Genomic DNA, 25749 nt, shown 5'->3' on the forward strand with positions numbered 1-25749 from the left:
GTGTGTGTGTGTGTGTGTGTGTGTGTGTGTGTGTGTGTGTGTGTGTGTGTGTGTGTGTGTATACATGCTGATCCTGGAACTTGAACTCAGAGCCTGGATGCAATTCTAAGCTTCTTTTTTTCTTTTTTCAAGGCTAGCAATTCACTTTTTTGCTGGGTTATTAAAGATGAGAGTTTTAAGAACTTTTCTACCCCGACTGGCTTTGAACCTTGATTCTCAGATCTCAGCCCACTGAGTGACTAAGATTACAGGCATGAGTCACCATTGCCCAGCAGAACTGTGTAAGTTTTGAGAAACTAAATCAAAAGCATGCCTGAAATAAAAGTCCCAAATCTCAGATTATAGAGCTGCAGAAAAGGGCATTGTCCTATTCTCTGGAAATACAATGATACTTCCCAGAAGTCTGATGAATAAACCCATTATGGGGGAAAAAAAGACTTAGGCAAACAGCTATACTATATAACTCATCCAAAGTAGGGCATGGATATCTATTTCATGAGAATGGCTATTTGGAACATAAATTATTAGAATTTAACTACTTAGCAGAGTCATAAAGTTTATGAAATGGAAAGTTCTATGAGATTACTGAGTCTAGTTTTCTCATTTGACAACAAAAGTGGTAAAGAAAATTGTCCAAATATAGAAAGTAAAGAGGATGACCAATGAGGCATAAATGTCTGTACTCTGAATATTATCTTATTTTCTCAAGTGAAACAAGGTCATCTGCTAGATGTAAATACTTTTGTTTATAAATATATGGCAAGGACCTTTATGTGTCTTATGTATCTGTGCAGTTCATAAGTTTACAGGAGCAGAAGGACTCAGGTTACCCCAGTATCTGACCTCTAGTCATCTGTACAAATGAGAGCCCAATGGCTCCAAGATAAGCAAGCACAACCATTTCAATCTTTTGCATTACCAATTTATTGATATACACTTCTTCTACACATAGTAATAGGAAGACAATCATAATACATTCATAAATATTAAGTTTTAGATGTCCTTCAAAATATAACATGACATATTGTATACAAAATAATACAAAAAAACAAAGTATGTTATGAGTGATTTTTATATTGAGAAATAGTTATAAGGAACATGAACAAGTCTAAACATTTAGCTGAAAATGCCAAACTATCCTCATACAATATTAACCTTGATTCAAGTTTGCTTACTTAATACTGAAGTTCTTTAATAGAACACCTGAGCCTACAGGAATAAGAAGAGAGAGAGAATAAAAAAAATTGTTGCCTCTCCAACTCAGATATATAAAATTTACTCTATTAAATTTGAATGAAATGAAGATATGCTTTGGGTTTAAAATGCTGCTTATTCTTTCCATTAATTCAAGCCATATAGCTTGAGAGTACATACAGTAACTGTATTCAGTGAGATCTATCACCTACTCATTTATAGTACATCTCCAGTAACCAAAAATGCAGCCAAATAAATATTGTCTTGAGGTTTGTTGACCCGTACATTAACTTTCAAGTATAACTTATACAGATTTCAGATAGAAAGTCACTATTGCTTATGTTGCTACCAACTTTAAAACTTGAAAGATAATTCTTTCTTAATGCAGTTCCTAATGTTTTATACTAGAAAGTACTTCCTAAAACTCACTGGGCTAATCAGATATGGATAAATAAGATATGGACTTAGATGGAAGTTTAGAAGAACATATTCTCTTTATTGTATGGATACAGTTTTGACCAAGGAATTGCTAATACTCTTAAAGATAAAATACACAAACAAAAATATTCATACAAAATATTGCAGGCTTGAGCATCAGTAACGGGGAAACAAAACAAAAGACACTTTTGCACAGTGTTAGCAGCCCTTAGGGAAGGTGAATGCTTATTCTCCGGAAATAAACAAAACCAATACTAGAGTATCTGTCATGACAAAACCCAGAGTAAATTCGCCCAGTATAAGAGTTTACAGAATGAACACACATCCTCCATGGAATGAGATAAAGCAAATCCCTGAAGAAAGCTGGGAATTCTGACACTGTTCCATTCAGTGTGAATTCTCAGAAAGAATAAAAAAAATGCATTAAAAATGGGACGTCCCAGTCACATTTGTCAAGTAAAACAACACAGGCTGAGAAACTAGAGAAGCCGAACCATGTTACTGATAAAGTCAACTTTAGAGAGGATGACCCTCTGCAGAAGTTAGAATTTATCCTCTCCTGATTTCAGAAGTACAAACTCAAGGTTTCCATCAGAGAACACTGCAAAATGCATTCTGCAAACTTCCTTTTAAATTACTTGGATCAGCCCTGTTTTCCAACATCACCCTCTTGTCCTTCCAAAGAGATATAAATGTAGGTTTCTGGTAACCTACATCAGAGTGACACACTTACTTTAATTTGATGTTTGCACTTCGTTAAAGCAATCTTATTTATGACACATTGTAGCAGCCTTTCTCTGGAAGATTGACTTTAATTATTTTATTTTGATGGCAATACATTGATAATGTATTTTTCATACCTACTCAAGTTCTAAATATGAAACTAAATTATTATCAAAACACAACCACGTCAACTATTTTCCAGAGATGCTTTTAAAAATTCCACTGCCAACTTGAGAGAAATAATGACAGGCTGGCTACAAACATACTCTCAAATGTGTTCTCAGTAGTAAGAAAATAACAGCCCAAATTTATTCTGAGTTGCAGAGAAGTGTTTAGTTCAGGAAAAGATATCAGCAAGTATACTCCTCATGTTATAAGAAAGAGCTAATAATGAAGGACAGGAGACTCATTCTTTAATGAAAACAAACAATCCCACCTGAAAAACAATGGACTATATTAGAAACCCTCATTAAAGTCTCCAAGTCATGTGAGTGGGAAGCTATTTTCCCACTAGAATATAAAAACTGTTAATATTATAAATACTTCCAGAAACCCAATCTTATCAAAAGCTTGTCATCCTTTGGCTCCAACCTTAAACCACAAGAAATTGCAAATAGATATCTATTTCCATGTGATTAACACATTTGCATAGCAAAAAACCAGTGCATCCCACAGCCACAGCATACCCAAATGAAATCTGCTCATATTAGCTATACAAATCTAATGACAACATGGAAAATATCCTCTCCATATAGCAGACCTGCCTACCCTAAACCCTTCATTTCCTCCGATTTTTGGCTCTACCATATTGATTCCAAGTGTGACTCATAGTGTCAGTATTCTTACACTGTGAAAACAGTGCTACAACTTGCAAAAGTTTATTTTATTAATCTTTCTTACTCTGCAAATTCTCCCTGTCTTCCTCTTCCAGCCCAGTCCTATGGCTCTGATCTCATTTCTGGTGCCTCTTAACAGTCACTTTAAGAAAAAAAAAAATAGATACTGTAATACAGAGAATTTTTAGAAGTCACTAAAAAGCACTCCCTTACCTTCTAAACCTGCTTCAATCAGCCCAAATTGTTCCAACAATTTAACAAAAAGCACAATGACGATCAGAACTGCTATCATTTCAAGCCCTTCCAAGTTCATGGTCGGCTAGGTCATGGTCCGACCACGGCCACTGAGGAGTGCTCTTCTGCCTGGCTTTCTTTGTAAAGCCATTAAACTACATTAAGAAGGCTACTGCTGGAGGAGAAGGGGAGGAGAGGGAGAGAGAGCGAGGGCGCGGGAGAGAGGGAGAGAGAGAGAGAGAGAGAGAGAGAGAGGGGATGAAGGGGGGGGAGAGGCTGAGAGTCCAGGCGAGAGTGAGAGGAGAAAATGCATTCATCCTGTCTGCTGTAGCAGAGCCCAGAAGTGACAGCCGGATAAAGTCAGCCTTGTCAGAATTATCGGCTTCCTCGTTATCACTCTTAGACAGAGGGTCCAGCCCTGCATGAAGAAGCGTGCAGATCACCCCGAGACCCAGGAGGTCACCGGGAAGGTCCCAGCCAGGCAGGACGCATGGAGGCAGCGCTGGCCTGGGAGGTAGAGCTCTGCCTGCTGCTGCGCACCGCGCCCCTGGCTTCGCAGGGCTGGTCAGTTGCCTTGGAAACAGCGGAAACTAACCAAGAGCTGGAGACAGGATAGGAGCCTCGCGTTTTGACATAGGAAGGAAACCCCAGCTGTGGCAGAAGCAACATTCACAAGTCCAAGAAACCCATGTGTGCGATTTATCCCAGCTCGCTGAGTTCAGAGAAGAATTTTGCTTAAGGGGGTTGTACATTACTGATTTGATTCTTTCCAGTGAGTCTTAGTCCTAGTGAACTAGTACTGTGCTTTGATGGGTGACTCAAGGCAGAAGTGTGCCAAGCTAGTACATACTCTTAATATGTACAAAACACTTCAGACTTTACCAACAGGCTTCCTCGTGCATCTTTTCATTATTATTCACCTCACCTTCATAGAGACAAGTATCCTTGTGCATTTCTTATGCTCTTTTTAAAAATGATAACAGGTTAATTTGATGCCACAGAAAGTTTGAGGAGGAAAAGAATATATAAAAAAAATTTCCTTAAACTGTCCTATTTATCATGCACAATTTTTTATTTCTTATTCCTCCTGAAGACACTGTGATGATGGAAGCGGTGCTGTAGATTCAGCTTCATTTTCTTCCTGAATCTACATGTTGAATTGAAACTTGTTTTGACAACTTCAGAAAGTTAAGGAAAATAACAAAGACACAAACTAGGAGAGCATCTGTGATACTAAAAGTTCTCAGAAAGGCAACAGAATTCTCCCACTTCACAGACAAGCAAACTGAGGACAAAAGACAAGAGAGATCCGATAGGCAGAGCAATATGAAAGAGAGATTCTCTTCAAGCTGTGGCTGGTTTGGGAGAAAGTGTAGTCAAATGCTTGAGAATACAAATTCCAGAGTCAAATGCCCTAAATTCAGGCACCTCTGGAATCCCTTACTAGCAGTTTGGATCCTAGGAAAACTTACTTAATCTCCTTGCCCTAATGCCCCCATCTTTAAGAAGGGACACACCAACAAGTGTGTGGGACTGTCGAGGGAATTCAGGAATAACACCTTGAGAATAGAACAAGGTGTTCTAAGCTTTGTTTATATCCCAAATTTCTCCATGCTCTATTTACACTTCACAGGGTTGCCAGGATAATGAGTCTGAAATTAAGGGTTCATCTTCTCATTCTCTTAATCAGCAACCAGTTTTGGCTCTCTCTGTGCCCACCGAATGATGTTCAGGCTTCTTTTCAATGTGTTCTGGTTCTCCCATGATCTGGTACCCACTTGTATCTCACGGCTCTTTCTTATGTCAATACATTATATTGGCAGCTCAGCTCCTTCTCCCAAACCCATTCCTGACTTCATCACTTCTATTGGAGAAACAGAAACAAAAGCTAAACTAAACTAAAACAAAAATATCATCATCACTACCTGAGAAATTCTTGATAGCCTATCTTGAAATTTTCCCAACCAGAATTAGATGAAATAGTTGTGTGTGTTGATGATTACTTTCCCACATATAATGCAGTCTATTATAGCAACATATGTGTACACCTGTGCACTAAAGGTGAGATTCCAGAAGTCAGAAGTCATCCTTCCCTTCCTTACCTTAATATCTTCCCAAGGGGGATAACTACCATGCTTTATAGATGTGTGGTACAAATATTCATTATATAATAATCACCATTGACTAGAAAATTACCACATCACATATCACTTATTACTAGCTACTCTGCATGTTGGCATAATTCAATAAAATTTAGAGGAAACACTAAACTCAGAGTATTTAAGGAGCAGGCTCAAGGTCATACCACTGATGAATGATGAACTGAGATTCAAACTCTCATTTGTTGAATGCTAAGCCCACTCTTTTTCTCTGATATTCCACATAGCTTTAATTGAATCCGTAAAAATTATAAACGTTGGCACAAGACTGTACAAGCATCAGATGAAGGTTACCCTAATCTTTCCAAAGTGTTTTGTAACATTCTAATTAATCCATTAACCCCTAGTAACTTTGGAACATGAAATGTTTCCAAATTAGTAACATACTAAACTCATGTGCTTTCCTTCCTACTCATTGTCTTCTTATTATTTAAACAAATGTCTGAAGAAATTCTATAGAGCCAGCAGCTTTAAACAACTAAACAAATATCATTGATCATATCCTATATGTTCTCCTGCAAGGTATATGTCCTTGGGCTGAAAATATAGGAGAGAAAAGGAGCTCATGAAAAGTAGCAGAATGAGGCTCTTCCTCTCTGTCTGCCACAATTATGGTCCCATTGGTGTAGTATGCTCTTCTCAGGGATGGCCAGTTCCCTTTCCATATCTCTCCCTCATTATTTCAAAGTGTTGTTCTTGGAGTTTCCCGTATTGGAGTGTTCATCACCAGATTTCCCCACAAATAAGGAATAGTATTAGTACCTTGGCTCCCAAATCACATACAGAGCGTTCTTTCTAAACACACTGTATACAGAAGCACATCTTCCTGAGGCTAGAGTCACCATCCCGTGAACCAGTGTTGTTTTTCCTCTGAAGCATTGTCACCAGCTGTCATGTTGTTACTTTACTTGTTTAGCAAATCTCTACTACTACCATTGCTAATGTATAAACTTATGCCCACGAGGGGAAATGGGTTTGACCATTATTTTCACTGGGTATCCTTAACTGGAGAGTAGTGTTTGGCACCAAAGAGGCAGTGCCTAGTTGCAGCATGAATAATCGACAACACTCACCTTCTGTAAGAGCCACCTGCCTTCTCTGATCTGGCAGAACAGACTTTTTGTTTGTGGAGTGCTAAAAAGGCCTATGAACCCTGAGGTTTCTTTATTTTAGAGGCTACCACTTTGAGCACTGATGAATCCATTCACAGAAGGGCAAGTTCCAGTGGCCTCTCTCTAAGGGCGTGTCATAAACAGTGCATGTTGAAACCCCTGGTCTATGCTCCATTCACAACGTTTAAAGCAAATACGATTTGTGGTTCCTGCTAATGTGACTAGTGAAAGCAATGTCTAAAAACTATGGCTGTGGAAGGGAGAAGTACCTTGGAGAGCATCCATTCCACACCTTAGTTTTTCAACTGGAAGAAGGCTGCAGTTGAACTAGGTACAGAGATTTAGCTTTCAGCAAATCATAGCTGGGAGTCACTGCTAGATTTAAACTAACACAATAATCTAAGATCTTCATCTTACATCCTTCTTTTTGGAGAAATAATATTGTCTAAGGGACAAAAGGGATCTGATACCTCACTTTACATCATTGACCTCTTTCAAGTCACTTGAATGCTCTATATCTCAGCTTGCTAGTCTTCAAAGCAGAGCCAGTACACCTCCTTCAGAGGGATGGGTGGGAAGAATCAAGTGAAGTAGTTGAAAGATATGCTGATCTCCATGAGAACATTGTCCCCATCCATTGGAAAACCACTCAGAAAAGGATAAGGATTGTCTTATATTGTCATCTTCTAGGTGGAAAAAAGAGGTTTGGGAAAGGTTAGTGAATCACTCCTTCTCCCCATTCATGGTGTCTTTTCACTCATCAATTACCTTACTGAGCCGAATATGCATGGACCACTTAAAGCAACCACCTCTAGGTAACCTAGCAACACTTTAATATAACTTAAAAAAATCATTGCTGTTTCAGAATCAGTGGGGTTTAGAACATGAGGAAGTTCATTGCCTCTGACTTAGGGGAACATGGAAAGCATTGGAATGAATGTGACAGCATGGTGAATGAAAAAGTTTCTCTCATTGCAATTAAAAAATGGCAGGCAGGCAACAATGCTTGATAAGAAATGTACTCATCAAGTCGTTATGTTGAAAAATGAACTTTACAACTTTGGTGTGGGGGGGTAGCAGGGAGGATTGGGGGGGGGGGGGGGAGGATGGGAAGGTTTGGGAAGGGGAAACAAAGGAGGAGGCTACAATGCTTGATAAGAAATGTACTCATTACTTTGCCCATGTAATTGTAACCCCTCTGTATGGTATTTTCACAATAAAAAAAGGACAAAAGGATGTTCAAGTAAGCAGACTGAGATGGGACAATCACTCCAGTGTGAGAGTTTGAGACAAAAGTGAGTAATACAACTCCTAGCTCAAATATAAAACTGAAACAAAGCCTATCTTTAACAAACTAACAAGAAGGGTTAGAGAGAAATTGAGGTCTCACTGTTTAATAAAGGCCCCACAAAGCAACTTCAGGGAGTCTTCCTGCTCCGATTCTGTAACCACATACAGGCTATCTCTTGCCTATTCCCAGAAAAAATGAACACACTTAATTAGAGGCGCGCTTATTCTTGCACTTCAAAGCATGTCCCCAAAGTGCATTTTCTCCAAAATGGCCAGTTACTGGCAGTAATGAACCCATTTCTGCTTCATTTTTGGCAAGACAGGTTTTGGAAAGGAAACAATGTTCCCTTCCAAAATGAGATATGAAGTTGCCCTTTGATGAACTGAGGCAAGGAACAAAAGGATTCTGTTTTGTTGCAGCTTTCTGAGTCCAGATTCAGGAACAAGCTTTCTGTGTAGTCTTTTATCAGTCTCAGTTGGCTTCAGCAGTAGCTAAGTTTCACTTAAATTTTGTTGTTGTTGATTGTTAGTTATTTACTTACTAACTTGTGATACAGGTATTAGACTAGATGATATGGGTCAGAAAATTCTGACCCATTTGCGTTACTTGCAATAAATTTGGATGATGATATATGTAAACATTTAGAATAATCACAGCATTTTCACCAAAAAATGCTAATCATTTTCTGTGGAATTTCTCACTGCCATCTCATATAAACCCTGTGGCATAGGTACCATTCATTATTTCCAGTTTGGAAGTAGATACTGAGGGACTGAGTACAACATACTAGAAAATATCCAAGCCAAGATTCCCCTACGTGTAATTCCAGAGATAACATCCTAGTGGTCTGCTAGATGCAATTGTAAATAACTGTCTTCCAAGTCAGTAAGTTGTAAAAGCCTTTAAGGAACTATGTTAAGTACCGTGGGAGCAGGGAGAGCGCACTTATGCCTTCATACTAGTTGTAGGTGAGAGAATGGAGTAAGACTAGCTTCACACAGATTGTATTGAGGTGCTACCATTCAGCTATCAGATGGTTTTTATTGGTTTCTTTACCTGTTTCACAGCAACAATAATCTGGATTACATCATCAGTGGAAAAGAAGTGGTTTGTTCAGGAATTTATTCAGAGTCTGTAAATAATCCAAAGCCAACCAAATGCATGCCCAAGAGCTCCATGAAGTTTCTCTCTCAACCTGTCAGGCCACCTCCAATTCAGAAACTCAAGCCAGGCCCTCATTACACCCTTTTGTGTCAATTAATTGATCCAGAGGAACATGGGCTAACGTTTATGACTGAATAAATAGAAAGCACATTTGGACTTTCAAAATAAACTACATAAAACTATCACAAGGTACCAAGTGAGAAATACATATCCTTAATAGTGTGAAGTCACAGTGACCTAGCCTCGTGCAAAGTGAACTATAATGCAGAGTTGACAAGGATGCATGGTTTTAAGTACTTGCTGGAAATTATGACTGCATAAATATTTGCCATCATTCATGCAAGGCTTTGGAAATAGAGACTATCATACTCTAAATGCTCAAAAAACAGCAGCTACTATTGTTAGCTATTGCTATACAGTGAATACTCTTCTCATTGCTGTATACATATATATATGTATATATAAATTATTCCAGTAAATTCACATAACTAAAGGAGCTGAGGACTAGTATGCCGAGTACCATATGGGCAAGTTGAAAAGCTTCTTCAGTTGAGTTGGAATTCTAAAGAAAACAGTACTCCTACCCACTCATGAGGTTTACCACCATTTTCACCAAGGAAAAACCAAAATAATTTATAACTTTACATAAGAGGGTTCAAGTGATCTTAAGAAAGTTCTAAATATGGGTAGATCAGTTACAAATAAAAGAGGAGCAAATGGCTTTGAAATAAGTTTCCAGGATGCTGGTGTTTGAGAAATTATATCCCTTTCATTCTGGAGTGTTCTGTGGGATGCTCAGAGTCAATCAGGTGTGAGTAGAGCTTCAGATGACTGACTGTCCTGAGGTTCACATGGGTTTCCAAGCATCTCTTAGAGTGCTTTGAGAATTTAGGGTATATTGCAGGACTCCCTCAGCAATGAGTTATGATGACTGTGACATCAACCTTCTGACTCCACTGACACCAACTAAGTATCCTGTAGACTGTTGTGAAATGACACCTTTAAGCATATATCCCACAGCTCTAGCCTTACACATGCATGATACTCTGCTGTGTGTGACTACTTGGAAGCCACCTTAGCAGGTGAAGAAGAGTAAATACGACACCCAGACTTCAACAGGAGATCTTGTGCTGAGGATGGAGGGCAAAGCAGGCTACCAGAGAAGAAAGTGGAGGAGTATAGGCAGTGAATCAGCTTATACCAAAGCCATATTTTAATGTATCCTTACAGCCTGAAGACAAATGAGGGGAAAGAAATGGCAGCAGGACTGTCTGGTATTAAAAAGACAGAAGAAACACTTGATCTGTTATATATAGATAATTACTGGTGGTGTATATCAAAAAATTACCTAGAGATCACCAGAAAATGAATAGAAAAATGAATCTTCAGAACTCCTTTGAAGATGGTGATTTACTAGCTCTGAGGTAGAGCCATCGACTCTCCATTCTTCTCAATCCGTGGAATACATTCTAACAGGACTTCTGTGGCCCATCCCATGAGAAATGCCACCTTCAATCTTCTCAAATTCCTATACACATGCAGGAAATGCTGCCTCCTGGGAGGCCTCCTTCTTCATCAACATTAACTGAGTGTCACAGATTTTACAGCTCAGGAGTACTGAGAACTGATGCCGTCTCCACCAGTGTCTCAGATTTGTTTTCCTCCAAACAAGTGAGGTATTTTCAAAATCATTTGTGAAGAGAAACCCAATTGATTAAAATTGTTGATGATTCATTCCCTGCTTACTTGACAGCTTTCTTTCACCAGCAAGCTTCAGATGCAAACTTGAATGATGGAAGAGAGCTGTGAAGCAGTCCACGATTTCTGTATTGCTGCATATACTGTCTCCTATCTTGCATCCTTTTTCTTGTTTAGCTTCAAGTATAATCAGTTAAGTGAGGAACAACACCAACATTTAGCCTCTTTAATAACCAAGCATATTGAAACAAATCAAAACTGACTGATGGATGCTAATATTAGGAAGTGTGAAGCTGAGTTAGACAAAGCAGATATTTCAGCTTGAGATCTAATAAAAGACATAGAGGAAGCTACTTGGAGCCCTTTCCTACTATTCGCAAGGGCTAATCTTTTGTGTAAATCAATACCATAAAAGTAACAAAAGAAAGCAAAGTTATATGATGCATAGTTCATTTATTATGAATTCATGTAAGACTCAAATAACAGAAACAAGATTATTTGTGAGATCATTATAGCAAGGGGCAGTTTCTAGGGATTTTAGCCCTGCTTAGTAGAAATCTTGGTGGTAGCTATATATGTAATTAGATTTCATTCCAAATATTACTCCTTCTAACAATCTAATTCTCATTACACCTGACCAATTGTACTTCCTCAGAGTAATAGAACATAAGTTTTATTTATTCTTTTATTGCACTCAAGAAAAACAAAATGTGGAAAGTAATAAATCACAGCCCCCTTGACAATTATTCATGCTACTTATATGTTGTAGTTTAATTATAATTCTGACTTAATCACTTGTTAATATGCTTGATTTTCAACAAGAATACTTCAAATATAATAGTGATGATAATTATGTCATTCTAAAATCAAGTTATGAATAATTATGTGTAATTTTTTGTGAAACACTTACAAGACACACTGTTAGTGGGCCCACACTGAAAACTTATTAATGTGATGGAAAGGAATGATACAACGTGACATGAAAGAATTAAAGAAATACTATTAGGATAAATCAATAGGGCATGTAATGTTAAAGTTTTCATATACATAGTCATGAACACACTAAATTATTTAATTAGTCAAGCATGGTTTTCTGGTATATAAACCAAGAATGGAACCTCTCTGAATTGTGAGACATATCACGTGTTGCTAAATAAGAGAGGTACACTTGTGGCAAATGTGGCATTTGGTGATTTCATCAATTCATCAGCTTCACAAAATATAATGAAATGTAGCCATGATATATTTTTTTTTTTTGGTCCGGTAGTGGGGCCTGAACTCTGGGCCTGGGTGCTGTCCCTCAGCTCTTCAGCTCAAGGCTAGCGCTCTACTACTTGAGTCACAGCGCCACTTCCGGCTTTTTTCTTTTTGTTTGTGTGGTGCTGAGGAATCAAACCCAGGGCCTCAGGCATGCAAGACAAGTGCTCTACCACTGAGCCACCTTCCCAGCCCCTGGCCATGACATATTGATACATTCAAAAAACGCAGTAAACATGAGATACACTGAGCCCCTTCAGACATAAAAACAACATACTGTTTTCTAGCAAAGTATTTTCTTAGTGAAAAAAGAATTATATAGTAAATACATAAAGCAGTAACATAGTCATTTATTACTATTACCAAGATGTATGTACTGTATGTGTTTATGAGTGTTGTGGTGTTTATGACAAACAATGCAGAGTTCTGTTCATACCAGCATCACTATAAACTCATGAGTAATACACTATTATGGCATTGTGATGGCTTTGATGTTACTAGGTGATAGCAATATTTTGTGTGGGGATGCTGTTTGAGCTTAGGACCTGGGTGCTATCTCTAAGCTGCTAGACGTTTTGTTGTTTTTGTTTTTATCAAGGTTAGTGCTCTACCACTTGAACCAGAGCTCTGCTTTCATCTCTTTGCTGGTCAATAAGAGTCTTACCAATTTTCCTGGCTGGGCCGGTTTTGAACCATGATCCTCAGAACTTAGCCTCCTGAGTAACTAGGATTACAGATATGAGCCACCACCAGTGCCCAGCTTCTTGTATTATTTTGTTCTTGACTTCTTGCTATAAATAGCTATTATCCTAATTTAATTAATAAACAGCAGTAGACACAACATCTTCTCTATGATACCATGAATTCTTGAGGGCAGGAGCCACATCTTATTTATATATGTGCCTCACATGAGTTACTTGACCAGATATATTGCAGTTGATAAAATAAGTTTAGAAATACAGAAGGAAAGAAAGAAGAGATGAATGCAGGGTATAAAAAAGATGTAAGCCAGATACATAAACCAAGACAGAATTGCCATACTTAGAATCCCAATGATATTTATGTATTGTCAACTTGAGACTGTCTAAGTACTTAGTACATTTAAGCTCACAATATTTTACAGGTAATGCATCTATGAGAAAAGGTAAAAGATTTAGCTGTTTTATATTAAGCATTCTAGGTATCCTAAAAATAACTTCAATGGTCAAAACATTGGCATGAATGATTTCTATTCACCACCTTTATAAAGGAAAAAATAAGACCATTAGTAAACAGGAAAACTGTAGTCAAAGGGATACTAATGTACAAAGAAAAATATGTTAATAACCAGTTCATTATCAAGTGCAACATATTAATGAATAGTTATCCCAACGAGAAAATCCAGAGTGATTTTGAGGCCACCTAGACTATTCTAAGACAATCACTAGTTTCTTGGCACAATTGTGCTTTTCTTCCAGTTTTCTATTGTTTACTTATTTCCTTTACTAGTAGTTGACTGGGTACTGCTAATGATAGATTCAACATCTCTCCAGAACTCAGCTTCTATGCTGGCAACAACAGGTATGGGACTCCATATAATTCATTATTTTAGGAACACAAAATGTCTGGTATGGTGTTCCCACAGAGAATGTTTATGCATTAGTTTGTTCTTAGGAATCTTTCTAGATTTCTGAATTCTTGAGTGGACATTTAAGAAACATCAGGAATGTGATTCATTATTCTTGTGTGATTGAAAGCTTTGTCATCAGCATAAAGAGAATGTGTTAGCTTGTCTGGTGTGTCAGGTATATCAAACTGTTTTGTTTTAGTTGGACTTGATTAAACATTCAAAATTCATGTGCTGAATACTACTTTTTTATATTAAGATACTTAAGGAACTTAGAATAATACTAATCAACATAGTTTGATTAATGAATGCAGAAATCATTTTCATTAATTAATATTAAATCTTTGAAGCATATTTTCTAGTCAGGGACCCGAATTTACATTTGTTCATTTTTCTGTGGCTCTTTTCAACAAATGGTCAATATTTCACAGAAGAAATCAAATATCTAAAGGTATAGCAACTAGGTTGTTAGATAATTTCATTACCCTAGTAATAGTCACTTATTTCTAGTCACATGTAGGTGATCACAAAGTGTAGTACCAAAGCATATAAGTTGTATAGATTTACCAACAAAACTAGTGAATCCATGAGTCTCCATTATTCAGGGACCATTTAATTCCCCATGTTGGGCTTCACTTAAACATTTTAAAGCTGTATTTTAAGCAATTGCCTTTAATTATCATTATAAAACTAGATTTCCATGGGCTGCAGGTGGCTGCTGTTTACAATCCCAGCTACCCAGGAGGCTGACAAACTGAGGATCATGGTTCAAAACCAGCATAGGCAGGAAATTCCCTGAGACTTTTATCTCCAATCAACCAAAAATGCTGGAAGTAGATCTGTGGTCTAAGTTGTAGAGCATTGCCTGGGCCCAGGTTCAAAACCAAACAAAAAATAACAATCATATTTCTTGTCTGTTCTAGCCCATACCAGGTGGTCCTCAGGCTCACCTTTCCAACTTTCTATACCAGTGGGAGAGAGAGGCTGATATGATTTATAGAGACTCATCCTGATAGACAAGCTTCCCTCCATGCTAGACACTCCATGTGCTTTGAGGATTATGATGGGCAGCTACCTGAGCTTCACAGAGTACCTTCCGTCTCTTGCCTCCCTGGGATTGTCTCTTGGCTAACCAGAACCTCCCTGAGCTCTAAAGCTTCAGGGGACAAGCTGAGGTTCTACCTAAAGATTATCCCCATATACTGGAAACAGAGTGATCCTGAAGCCCGCCTGATGTTCCTCAGTGAGCTCAGCTCTGAGTAGTATCAAAATGACTTCAATCCTTTTTCACCACATGGTAGCATACTCTTCCCATCACATTGTGATGTAGTTCAAATGCATGTGAAAGGAAGACATCCAAGGAAAGCAGGGGAAACAATGCAGTGGCAACTCATTTCTTGTCACTGGCTTCTGGAAAGGTTTCCCAGGAAGGGAGGGTGGAATCAATGCTTAGATTAAGCTTTTATGTTGTCGCTGAATTTCAGTGAGGTTCTGTCCTTGCCTACATTGCCCAAGAAAATTAGAAAGTCACAGCATCACTGTAAGTCAAAGCAATCCTGTTAATTAACGTTTTACCACCCCATGTAGAGATGAGCCTCTATGGTCTTTTCTATTTTAAAGAAGTATCTTATGGTCCCTATTCAACAAAGCTCCTGATGCTGAAAGTTTAAAGTGGGATTTTGAAATGGACATTTTCTTATATATTTTATTAGCTATTTGCCTTTATACCTTTTTGAGATGCAGGCATTTTGTGTACAAGTAGTTTATCACTATTGTACCAGATGATAATGGAAGAGAAAATGACACCCTACTCCATTTGGTGTGGGTTTGTTTTTCCTTTATGAAACCCTGTTGTTTTGTGGTGTTTCTTGGTGTGTGTCCTCAGCAACTACAAGTTTGTACATGATCGTTGGTTTTATTTGTTAAAGATTCTGAGCATAAAGAGAAGCTTATTTTTCTCTCCATGGGTTTCATCCTGTGATTTTTTTACCTGGGTTGTCAAAACCCTCTTGAGTTTATATTTTTCATGGATGTCAGAAAGATAAAGTGTCATTCAATCAGAAATTATTTTGAAAGAAATTATATTTAAGCCATAAACAAATAAAAGGAAAACTAAATCAGCTCCCTCCTGGTTAATCTCCTGGAATAGCTAGCTAGCTAGCTAGCTAGCTAGCTAGCTAGATAGATAGATAGATAGATAGATAGATAGATAGATAGATAGGGACATAGTTCAAATGATAATAATCTGATAGCAGCTCTGTACATTTGAAAAGAATGAGCTACAAATCTGAGCAGATGACATATGAGGGCACTTCGAGAAGAATATTTGTGACCTAGGTCAGGAACAAATGTTAGAATGCCTTCAGAAAAGTACAGATTCTAATACAGTTAGGGCCTAATCTATCAGCAGGAAAAGAATGTCAAAGATAAGTCTAAAGAAGCCTAGACCTGCTGCATCCAGGGATGTACCAGATGCCACGTGCTCAGAGTGCTATCTCTGACAGCCCTGATCATCTGTCTGCAATGGCAGGGACTTGGACAAAGTATGTCTGTAGGCAGAATGGAATTAAGGAGGAAAAATGACAGATGCATGACATACATGGAGTGCAACTTGTCCACAGCCCTGCTGTTAACTGGTACTCTAATTGTTACAATTAGTTTTCCCCTTAAGTCTAAATCCAACCTTACCACTACTACCTGCCTCTCGATTGCCAATATATGAGGAAAGTTAGCGACACACACCAGAAGTGTAAAATTGCCCAAATAATAAGTCTGAGTTTAAATATGGCTCTAAGGTTTGGGAAATATGTACTTCCTAAACTACTGCAAAGGAACCCAGTAAAGACATAACACTTATTTGCTTTCAGATGTGTTCCAGAAAGGAAAATAATGATAATAAGAGCCACATGGCACTAGACAAGGTTCAGCTTTGAATTACAGCATTTTCTTAAGTTACTTCCATTTCTGAAAGACCAGACAAATTGAAAGCCATTTAAGGAATGATTTAAAAAAATAATGAAAGGAATGTTTGATTTAAGAGGCCAGACTAAAGGCGATAAATGTCCACTTCTTTACTAAGTGACACCAGCTGCTGTGAAAAGAATCTACACACATTGGAAAGATGTAAACATAGATTACAGAAAGAAGTTCTAAGGGTTTTGCCAGATAAAACTGACTGGAGTAAAATGTTCATCTGCCGACAATGCTAAGAGAACTTTGGGCCAGGGGATTCATTAGGTGAATATCACAGAGGGGAAGAGGGAGAGAAGAGGAGGAAGAAAAGATAAAAGAAATAAGGAGATGGCTCACACGTGTCATCCTAGCTACTCAGGAGGCTGAGATCTGAACATCAAAGCCACCCAGGCAGGGATAACTGTTAGACTCTTACCTCCAATTAACCACCTAAAGCAAAAAACAAACAAAAACAACAACACAAATGCCAGAAACAAGAAAACAGAAGTGGAGTTGTGGCTCAAAGTGATAGAGTGCTAGCCTTGAGCAAAAAAGCACAGGAGCAGTACCCAGGATCTGAGTTCAAGCCCCATGACATACAAAAACAAAAACAAAAAATGAAGTAAGGAAGAAAGAGAAAAAGGAAGGAAACTTCACTTTTTCACACTAACATATATTTACCTATGAAATATTACAACACAGTAGAGTTTATTCTTAAAAAGACATGGGCCAGATGTTGGTGTCTCATTCCTTTAATCCTATCTACACAGGGGGCTAAGATCTGAGGATGAGACTCTTATCTGCAAATAACCAGCAAAAAGCCAGAAGCAGAAGGAGATTCAATTGGTAGAGCACTAGACTTGAGGAAGATAAAAAAAATAAACAAAACCAAGTAAGAGCTCAAGGTCCTGAGTTCAAGACCTAATACTGGTATAAAAAATAAGACATGAATATTAGCATATTTTAATGAACAAGTGTTAATTGGTGACTTAAAAATTAAATTCCATACAACATAAGAAGCAGTTGCCTAAAGCAACTATAGTTGATGTAAATGAAAGAAGCCATGAAAAAGGAAGTAAGGACAGGAGGGAAGAAGGGAGGGAAGAAGAGAAGGAAGAAGGAAAGATAGGAGGGAGAGAAGAAAGAAGATAGGGAAGAAGGCAGAGAGGTAGGTGAGGGGAAGGAAACCTATCTTATCATATTGTATTTAGGAAATACAAGGAACAGATTTCTTGTTCTCCTGTAGAAGGATTAAGTCCCTCAGAAACCCTGCACAGCAAAATGACCAACACCCTAACTTAGAGAGAGAAGTCACCATTAAATAAGAAGTCGACAGTAATGGGGAGGTGAAGTGCCTGGGAGAAGCCATTACTGCTATTAAATCCAGAGCCTGGGCACAGACTTTTTTGCCAACCTTTGGCTAGCCTACGACACATAACACATAACTGTAATTGAAACTGAATTATAATAGTGCCCTGGCACATATCCTGCTTTAAAAGTCCAACACAAAATAATGCTATTAAAATAAGGCAAAACAACCCATATTCCCATTGTTTCTTTGTAGCTGGCAGCTGCCTTCTTAAAGAATCTTTCATGCTTTTGCTGTAGATTTTTATGAGATGGTCAAAAGGGGGTTGTTGTTTGGATAGATCCAACGTTCATTGTTTTGGGGAGGACCACCAAAATGGTGAACACAAAACCAGTCCTGTCTCTTTCATACCTTTCTAGAAGGTTGAGATTTAACCTGTCAATTTCTGATATTAAAAATCCGAGGTCAAAGAAATTTAAGTGATTTACCCTTAAACAATAACAACTTAAATAATAACAAAGATCCAGGAATGAGTAAAAGGTCTGCTTCTCTTCAATGTATCTTTGTTATTTCCGTACTTTGCAAGTTACACACGGTAACAGTCAATAAATATGTGCTGAATTGAACTGAAGGGAATTCATGTTATGATTGAACTCTAAAAAGGCTTTCTGAAGGCTTTTGGCCATGAGTTAATAAAGCTTTGCCAAATTTTCACCAACTATTGAATTATGTATGAGACTATTATGATCACACGAACAAGGACATCTGTTGAAGATGCAGTATCTTCACATATGTTGTATACATGCCCTAACCAGTCTCAGTCTCATAAGAACAAAACATGGGCCCAGTACCTAGATAAGTTCAACAAATGCAAGACTTATAGAAAACAACATACAGGATCATTTCATGTCTTCTATGGAAATATGCTAACTGATACGGTTAAAAATCAATGTATAGTATTGGATTCCCTATAGCAAAAAGATGGTTTAACTTAATTTCCCACAAAGATACAGAGGAAGAGACATAATTTCTATACTTATGTAATTTCCCTTGGGAGATAAGATAGGAATGCATGAGAAGGTCAATAATCAAGTTCTATATAGTCATTTGAGATATTTTTTTGCAATGGATTTATTTTTCAACTAATAATACTATGCTCCAGAATTTGAGTTAGGAGTCAGTATATCAAATGAGAAATAACATGGGATCATTAATCTCATGAACTCTACAGTCTAGTGGGACAGAAATACATCCAATTATAGAATCACATGATTTAGCAGCTTAGAAGAAAAAAAATGATGATGTGTATGTAGATGGAAGCTTTAATTGTTTTTTATAGCATACTTACAGGGTTTATCTTAGACCGATCAAATGGTCTTAAAGACCCAAAATGGGTTTTAAAGAATAAATAGGAGTTTTTCAGCCAACAAAGACAACCCCTTCCTAATAGCAAAACATAGTATATGCAAATATATGCCTAATATAAAAATTATGAAAGAGTGCTACAGACTATGAATAGGAAGAATTTACAAAATGGCTAACGTTTGAAGGAGAAAATTGTACAACTACAAACTAAATAGCTCTCATTCCTATGTATTTCAAGTTGGCTAAGACATCCATGATGATTGACTGAAATGATTCCAACATTTCTCAAATAGGAATTCAACATCCAAACTATCATGTTTCCAAGTTCCCTTCTATGCTGTGTGGGAATTCATTTAAAACTATGCTTGAACTACATAAACTGAAGTATACCTCCTTATCCATGCTAGTGTGTGTAATTTATTAGGAACATAATTAACATTTCAACGATCATCTATTAGGCAATTTAAATGCTCAGTTGTGTTCAAGAACAAATATTTTTTAATAAATGAATCATAATTACAATGAGACACCATGGGATATTTGATTAGAATAAAACTGAGGGGACCATTTTTTGGTGTGCAATTACAGCATGTATAAATTAGTCATGGTAATGCTATAAAACTCTGAATTTTAGTAAGTCTTAGAATCATAGGAAAACTTAGGAAGTATCCTTTTGAAGTATTCTCTCTAAGAACAGGACTGAGTCACACTTATAGTACAATAGCTAAAACATTTACAGATAGAATTCTAATTATATGTATTTGAGAATTAAACAGTTGTACTATCCATTTTCATACAGGGGTTAAGAAAAAAAATCTAAGTAACCGAGTGATGACATTCATTTTCAGTTTCACAGGTTAAGAAAATCTTTATGTGTTAATGCCCTGAAAGAGAAAAATAAAGAGTAATTTCACATTATATCCTAGACAAATTTAATTGAAATCTCATAAAGTATTCTGCATGAATGGTTTCCAACAAAAACATGATGTTCTTATAAAGAGTAATGAGTTTTATATCTGCCTCTTCAGACATAATCAACATTGTCATGGAATTTGGTTACTCCTGCTTCAAGTGAATGATTACCATATTCAAATGAATTTTAGAGAAATCTGGGGCCTCCAGGCTCGAGGCTCACCAGTGTACATTGGCCACCTCTTCTTAAGGATTAAGGGTATCTGGGAAATACCTACTGATGGTTTAGAAAGCTCAGAGTGGTCCATTTTAAAGACAAACATGAATGAGGCTCTCAAATTCCTAGCTCCTACTTGGTTCCCTCATGATCAGCCCTTTGATTAGCCCTTCTCTTCAACATATTACCCACATTTCATAAGAGTTGTTTGTCCAGATTTGTCTTTAATATTTACAATAGCACTAGAAGGTAGACAGTCTTATTCTTAATCAACCAATAGGGAAATGAGATGTCTAAGGGTTGGCATCATTTTTAGATACCATCCTAAGTTCTTGAATCTAATCTACATGTTTTCCTTTCCTTCTCTATACTAGCAAAGCAATTGTTTAATTTATAACCAGTTTCTGCCCCTTGCTGACAGTTCATTGTGAATTTTTTTTACAAGGTAAATTAGAAAGAAAAAAAATAGTCAAAAGGAACAAAACCACCCCATGACAGTATATCCTGAAATTCTCTCTTTGAAAGTAACCATAAAAACTCCATCAATAAAAACCTCTTGCATAAACCTGCCACAGTAAATTAAATATGTGTTAAGAAGAGAGAGAATGGATGTTTTGGTGATATGATTCATGGCTCGTGGCCAAAAGACAATCATCAAATTGTCCTTTAATAACTCTGTCCAAAAACTGTGGAGACTTTCACATCAGACTTTATAATACCAATTTAGAAATAAATTACAGGAAATAGTCCATGTATTACTTTTCAAACTATACTAAAACAGTGTCACAGAGAGTTCTTAATCCAAATGCCCCCTGACTATTGCAAAACCAGCTCCAGAAAGCAGGTCTAAGAACTCATCATCCCTTTATGTCAAAAGCTTCTTTTTGAAGCTCCTAACAGCAAGAAGCAATCTGGAGGTTGAGAGATCAGTCTCTGGATTTCACAGGTTCAAATCTCTCCTCAGTTTTGTGGCAGTGAATGGATTACTTTTTCCTTCTTTAAAGTAGTGCTAACAGTAATGCCTAGCTCAGAGATTTGTGGTAAACAATAAAAAGGGAACTAGAAGAAGATATGTAAAACAATGTCTATTTGGGTCATGGAAGAATGTGTACAGAGGAACACAAATTTCAGATATTATATTGTGCATTTTGAGAACAGCATTATTTAGGAAGGCTTAACGGTGGCTAGAGGATAACAATCCTGGATCTTTTTTTTTTTTTCTATTTCTTGGTTTGTCATGGGGCTTGAAGTCTGGGCCTGGCCACTGTCCCTCGGCTCTTCAGCTCAAGGCAAGTGCTCTACCGCTTGAGCCACAGCACCAATTAGGTTTTTCTGGTGGTTTATTGGAGATAAAGGTCTCACAGAATTTCCTGCCCAAGCTGGCTTTCAACCATGATCCTCAGATCTCAGCCACCTTAGTAGCTAATATTATAGGCCTGAGTCACCAGCACACGGCCCAACCCTGGATTTTTAAAGTACAAACTCTGACCTTTCCCCAGACTAAATGATTGTCTTTAAGAAGTGGTACATAGGAGTTGCCAAGCAACAAAGCCATTTATGAATACAATTGAATTCTTTCAATTATCTGTTTCTTGTTTTTGTTTGTTTGTGTGTGTGTGTGTGTGTGTGTGATACTGGGGTTGAACACAGGTTTTTTTCACTGGTTGTTCGACAACAGGTGTTCTATCTCTGGAACCATCCCTTTACACCTTCATTGTATTTTAACACTGAAGTATATGTGATGTGTGAGACAAGTGAGAGGTAGAAGATTACAAATACAATTTTTAAAAACACAGTGAATAATAGCTTCTTGCTTCTGGCATTTTCTGTGTATGACACAATATGGACGACCAGTGTTGATCACAAACTGAATGACAGACAAAGCCTCTGGATACTCTCCTACTGAGTGCAGAAGCCAGGGTTGATACTTGCCACTGGACACAGCCTTCTTTTGGTTTTGGAATTTTTTCTTGTGTATTGCTATATTCCTCTGGTCATAATTTGCGAAGGCAGTCATCTCAATCACAGTTAACTAGGCATAAAACAAATATTGCTCCAACGGGATGTAGAAGATTGCTTTATGGAACATTTAAAAAATACAAATGGAGGACATGGCCATTACCTCTAAAATAGTCATCTCCATGGCTGTACATTTCCTTTTATGCTGAGATTTCTCAAAACAGAGTTGGATACCTCTTTCTATTGCCCCTGGAGATAAAAGCTCAGCTTATTCCAAAATCTTACGTTAAAAATTTACTACAAAAATTAACATATAGCCAATCATTTACATAATAATCTGATGAAGAAGCATGTGTCAGTGGCAAAACCTTGGAGTAACAGATGATCAATCCTCATGGACCCTCTCTGGGCCCCTCCTTAATCACACCTACCTTCAGACAACTTCTCTCCCCCTCCCACCTCTGTCTCACACTTCATGACTGTCCTGTTCATATTTGCTCATTTTCTCCATCTAATTTTTGCTGTTAGTAATATTAGCATCATAGTTACAGAAACAGGATGATACCCCATAGATGGTTTAGGGATTTGCTATGTTCACTCTGTATTATCTTTGATAATATAATATTGATATGAGTTCTACTTCTCACTACAGAATATTGTGATTTATCCTTGTTTACTTTCAGTGATGCTTTGCATTGAATTCAGAAGAACATGTTTGCTAGACAGGTATGCTACCACTTGATCCATACTTCTAGCTCCTTCTTCCATTGGCTATTTTGAGACAAGGTCTCACAGTTTTGTTTTGTTTTGTTGCCAGCTTAGGCTATGAGGCTCCAACTTGTGCCTTTCTACAGACAAGTGCCCCTGGGCCAGCCATTGCACGTCCACTGGAGATGGGATAAGGGAGCAATCACGAAGCCCAGTCATTGATTGAGATGGAGACTCATTAGTTTGTATGCTGAGCTGGCTTCAATAAATGATTTCCCCTGATTTCTACCTGTGAAGCAGTGACTACTACAGGGAAAGAACAGAATATGTGTCTTTTGCACTCTACTGCTAAGTTGTGGGAAGGGTAAGTTAAGTTCTGATACATTGTGCTTCTTCTAGTGTCAAAAATGATAAATTGTTGATAATTTAATTTTTAGAGCTTCTCAATGCAATTTGGAATCAAATCCAAATCTGGAATCAAGACAGATGGCCATTTCATTTTCACTTGAAATTAAAGCCATAAAACTAAGTTCTTGAGATATTCATTGACCAACAGTGCAGTCATTTCTTAGACAGGATTGCTCAGGGGATTTAAAAAACAAAAACATTAGCGATGTAAGAATGTAGTCTCTTAAGATGACAGACTGGCTCCTTTGGATATTTGGATTTTATTATGCTAGTTTCAAGACCTACTGTTTTATATCTAGTATAGATATATATATAGATATATATAGATATATATTTTATATCTAGTATAGAAATCTTTCAGAACCCAATGGAATCTTAATATTTCCCACATAAAAATTTAAAAGTATAGCAAAATTTTGTTGCTGAGAGGATAAAACATGAATTCTGGGAAGCTCTAACTTTTTATACTAGAATGGCTGAGAATTGTCATTTAAAAATAGTTAGCCTATCTTATTAAATTTTGAATAATCTGATTTGTTGTTGTTTGTGAACATGGACCTAGTAGCAAACCCATATTTTTAACAAACTGGGTTCAAATTTAAATTTCAACATTATACAATGGGATATGCATTTAAACAAGTTAAGTTGGTTCTTCTAGTATTAAGATTGCATTTATCCACAATGCAGCAAAATGCCTAAAATCAATGTGTGCTGATATCACTTTTATAAGAAATCCGGAGCAGGCAGCTCAAAATTGGTTCCAGGCTATGACCAATCCCATGCCCCTTTTACCTTCTGCCTTACCGTTCTTGCCACATAGATATTTGTCCCTGATTTAAAGGAAGCTACTTTGCAGAAAGCAGTGCTGATGAGTCAGACACAGAAATGGAAGAGCCAGATTCTTTCCTTGGTTAAGACTTGGTATTTTCGTTGAGAAAGGCATTCCACTCAATACAATATTACCTGACTCTCTCTGACCAAAATTTGGAGACATGAAAATGTCCTCTTATCCTGTATGATGAAAACTTTTAAAACCTAAAAAAGGAAATCAAAGCAGAACTTAGGAAGTGGATAAATCTCCCATGCTCCTGGATCAGAAAGATAATTGGCAATACTTCCTAAGGCTATCTACAAATGCAGTGTGATACCTATCAATATTACAACCTCATTCTTCAATGAAATAGAAGAAGCAATCCAAAAATTCATATGGAACAATAAAAGACCCAGAATAGCAAAAACAATCCTTAACAGAAAGAATAGTGCTGGAGAAATAACAATACCAAATTTCAAACGCTACTACAAAGCCATAGTAATCAAAACAGCTTGGTGCTGGCACAAGAACAGTCCTGAGGACCAATGGAATAGAACTGAAGACCCAGAAATGAACCCACAGACCTATAGCCATCTAATCGTCAACAAGGGAGCTAAAAAATAGAATGGAAGAAAGACAGCCTCTTCAGTAAATGGTGCTGGCAAAATTGGTTAAATACCTGCAGAAAACTAAAGTTAGATCCTTATGTATCATCCTGCATCAGAATCAACTCCAAATTGATCAAAGACCTTGAAGTCAAAGCAGACACTCTGAAAACATTACAGGATGGAATAGGAGAAACCCTAGGTCTCCTTGGTGTGGGCCAAATTTTTCTCAATAGAGACCCAGAAACACAACAAATCAAAGAAAGTTTGGACAAATGAGATTGCATGAAGCTGCAGAGCTTCTGCATGACAAAGGACATAGCTAGCAAGATCAATAGAAAGATTGGGAGATCTTCACTAGCCATACAACGGACAAGGGTCTCACATCTAAAATATACTTGGAACTCAAAAAATTAAATCCCCCAACAACAAACCCTCAAAGAAACAACTGCCTGATAAACAAGTGGGCTAAGGACTTAAAGAGAAACTTCTTTGAAGAGGAAATAAGAATGGCCAATAGACATATGAAGAAATGTTCAATCTCCCTAGCCATAAAAGAAATGCAAATCAAAATCACATTGAGATACCACCTTACCCCAGTTAGAATGGCCATAATCAAGAACTCTAATAACAACAGATGCTGGAAGGGATGTGGACAGAAGGGAACCTTACTGCATTGTTGTTGGGAGTGTAAACTTGTTCAATCACTTTGGAAAGTAGTATGGAGGTTCCACAAAAGACTCCACATAGAGCTCCCCTATGACCCAGCAATCCCACTTTTGGGCATTTAC

The 25749-nt window shown here is 37.4% G+C and overlaps 1 protein-coding gene across 3 annotated transcripts in view; it reads right to left on the bottom strand.

The window, feature by feature from the left end:
• Kcnip4 (Kv channel interacting protein 4) overlaps positions 1 to 25749 on the bottom strand; it is an 885761-nt gene that overhangs the window by 402601 nt on the left and 457411 nt on the right. The window contains exon 1 of one of the 3 annotated variants that reach the window (XM_013009186.1): positions 3405 to 3596. The exons of the other annotated variants lie outside the window; for them this stretch is intronic. Within the exon in view, the coding sequence (XP_012864640.1) occupies positions 3405 to 3504 (100 nt within the window). The 5' untranslated portion in view covers positions 3505 to 3596. Of the gene's footprint in view, positions 1 to 3404; positions 3597 to 25749 lie in introns of those variants that run through there. 3 annotated transcript variants of the gene reach the window in all.

Source organism: Dipodomys ordii, unplaced genomic scaffold (genome assembly GCF_000151885.1).
Source record: "Dipodomys ordii isolate 6190 unplaced genomic scaffold, Dord_2.0 Scaffold8, whole genome shotgun sequence".
Classification (NCBI taxonomy): Eukaryota; Metazoa; Chordata; class Mammalia; order Rodentia; family Heteromyidae; genus Dipodomys; species Dipodomys ordii.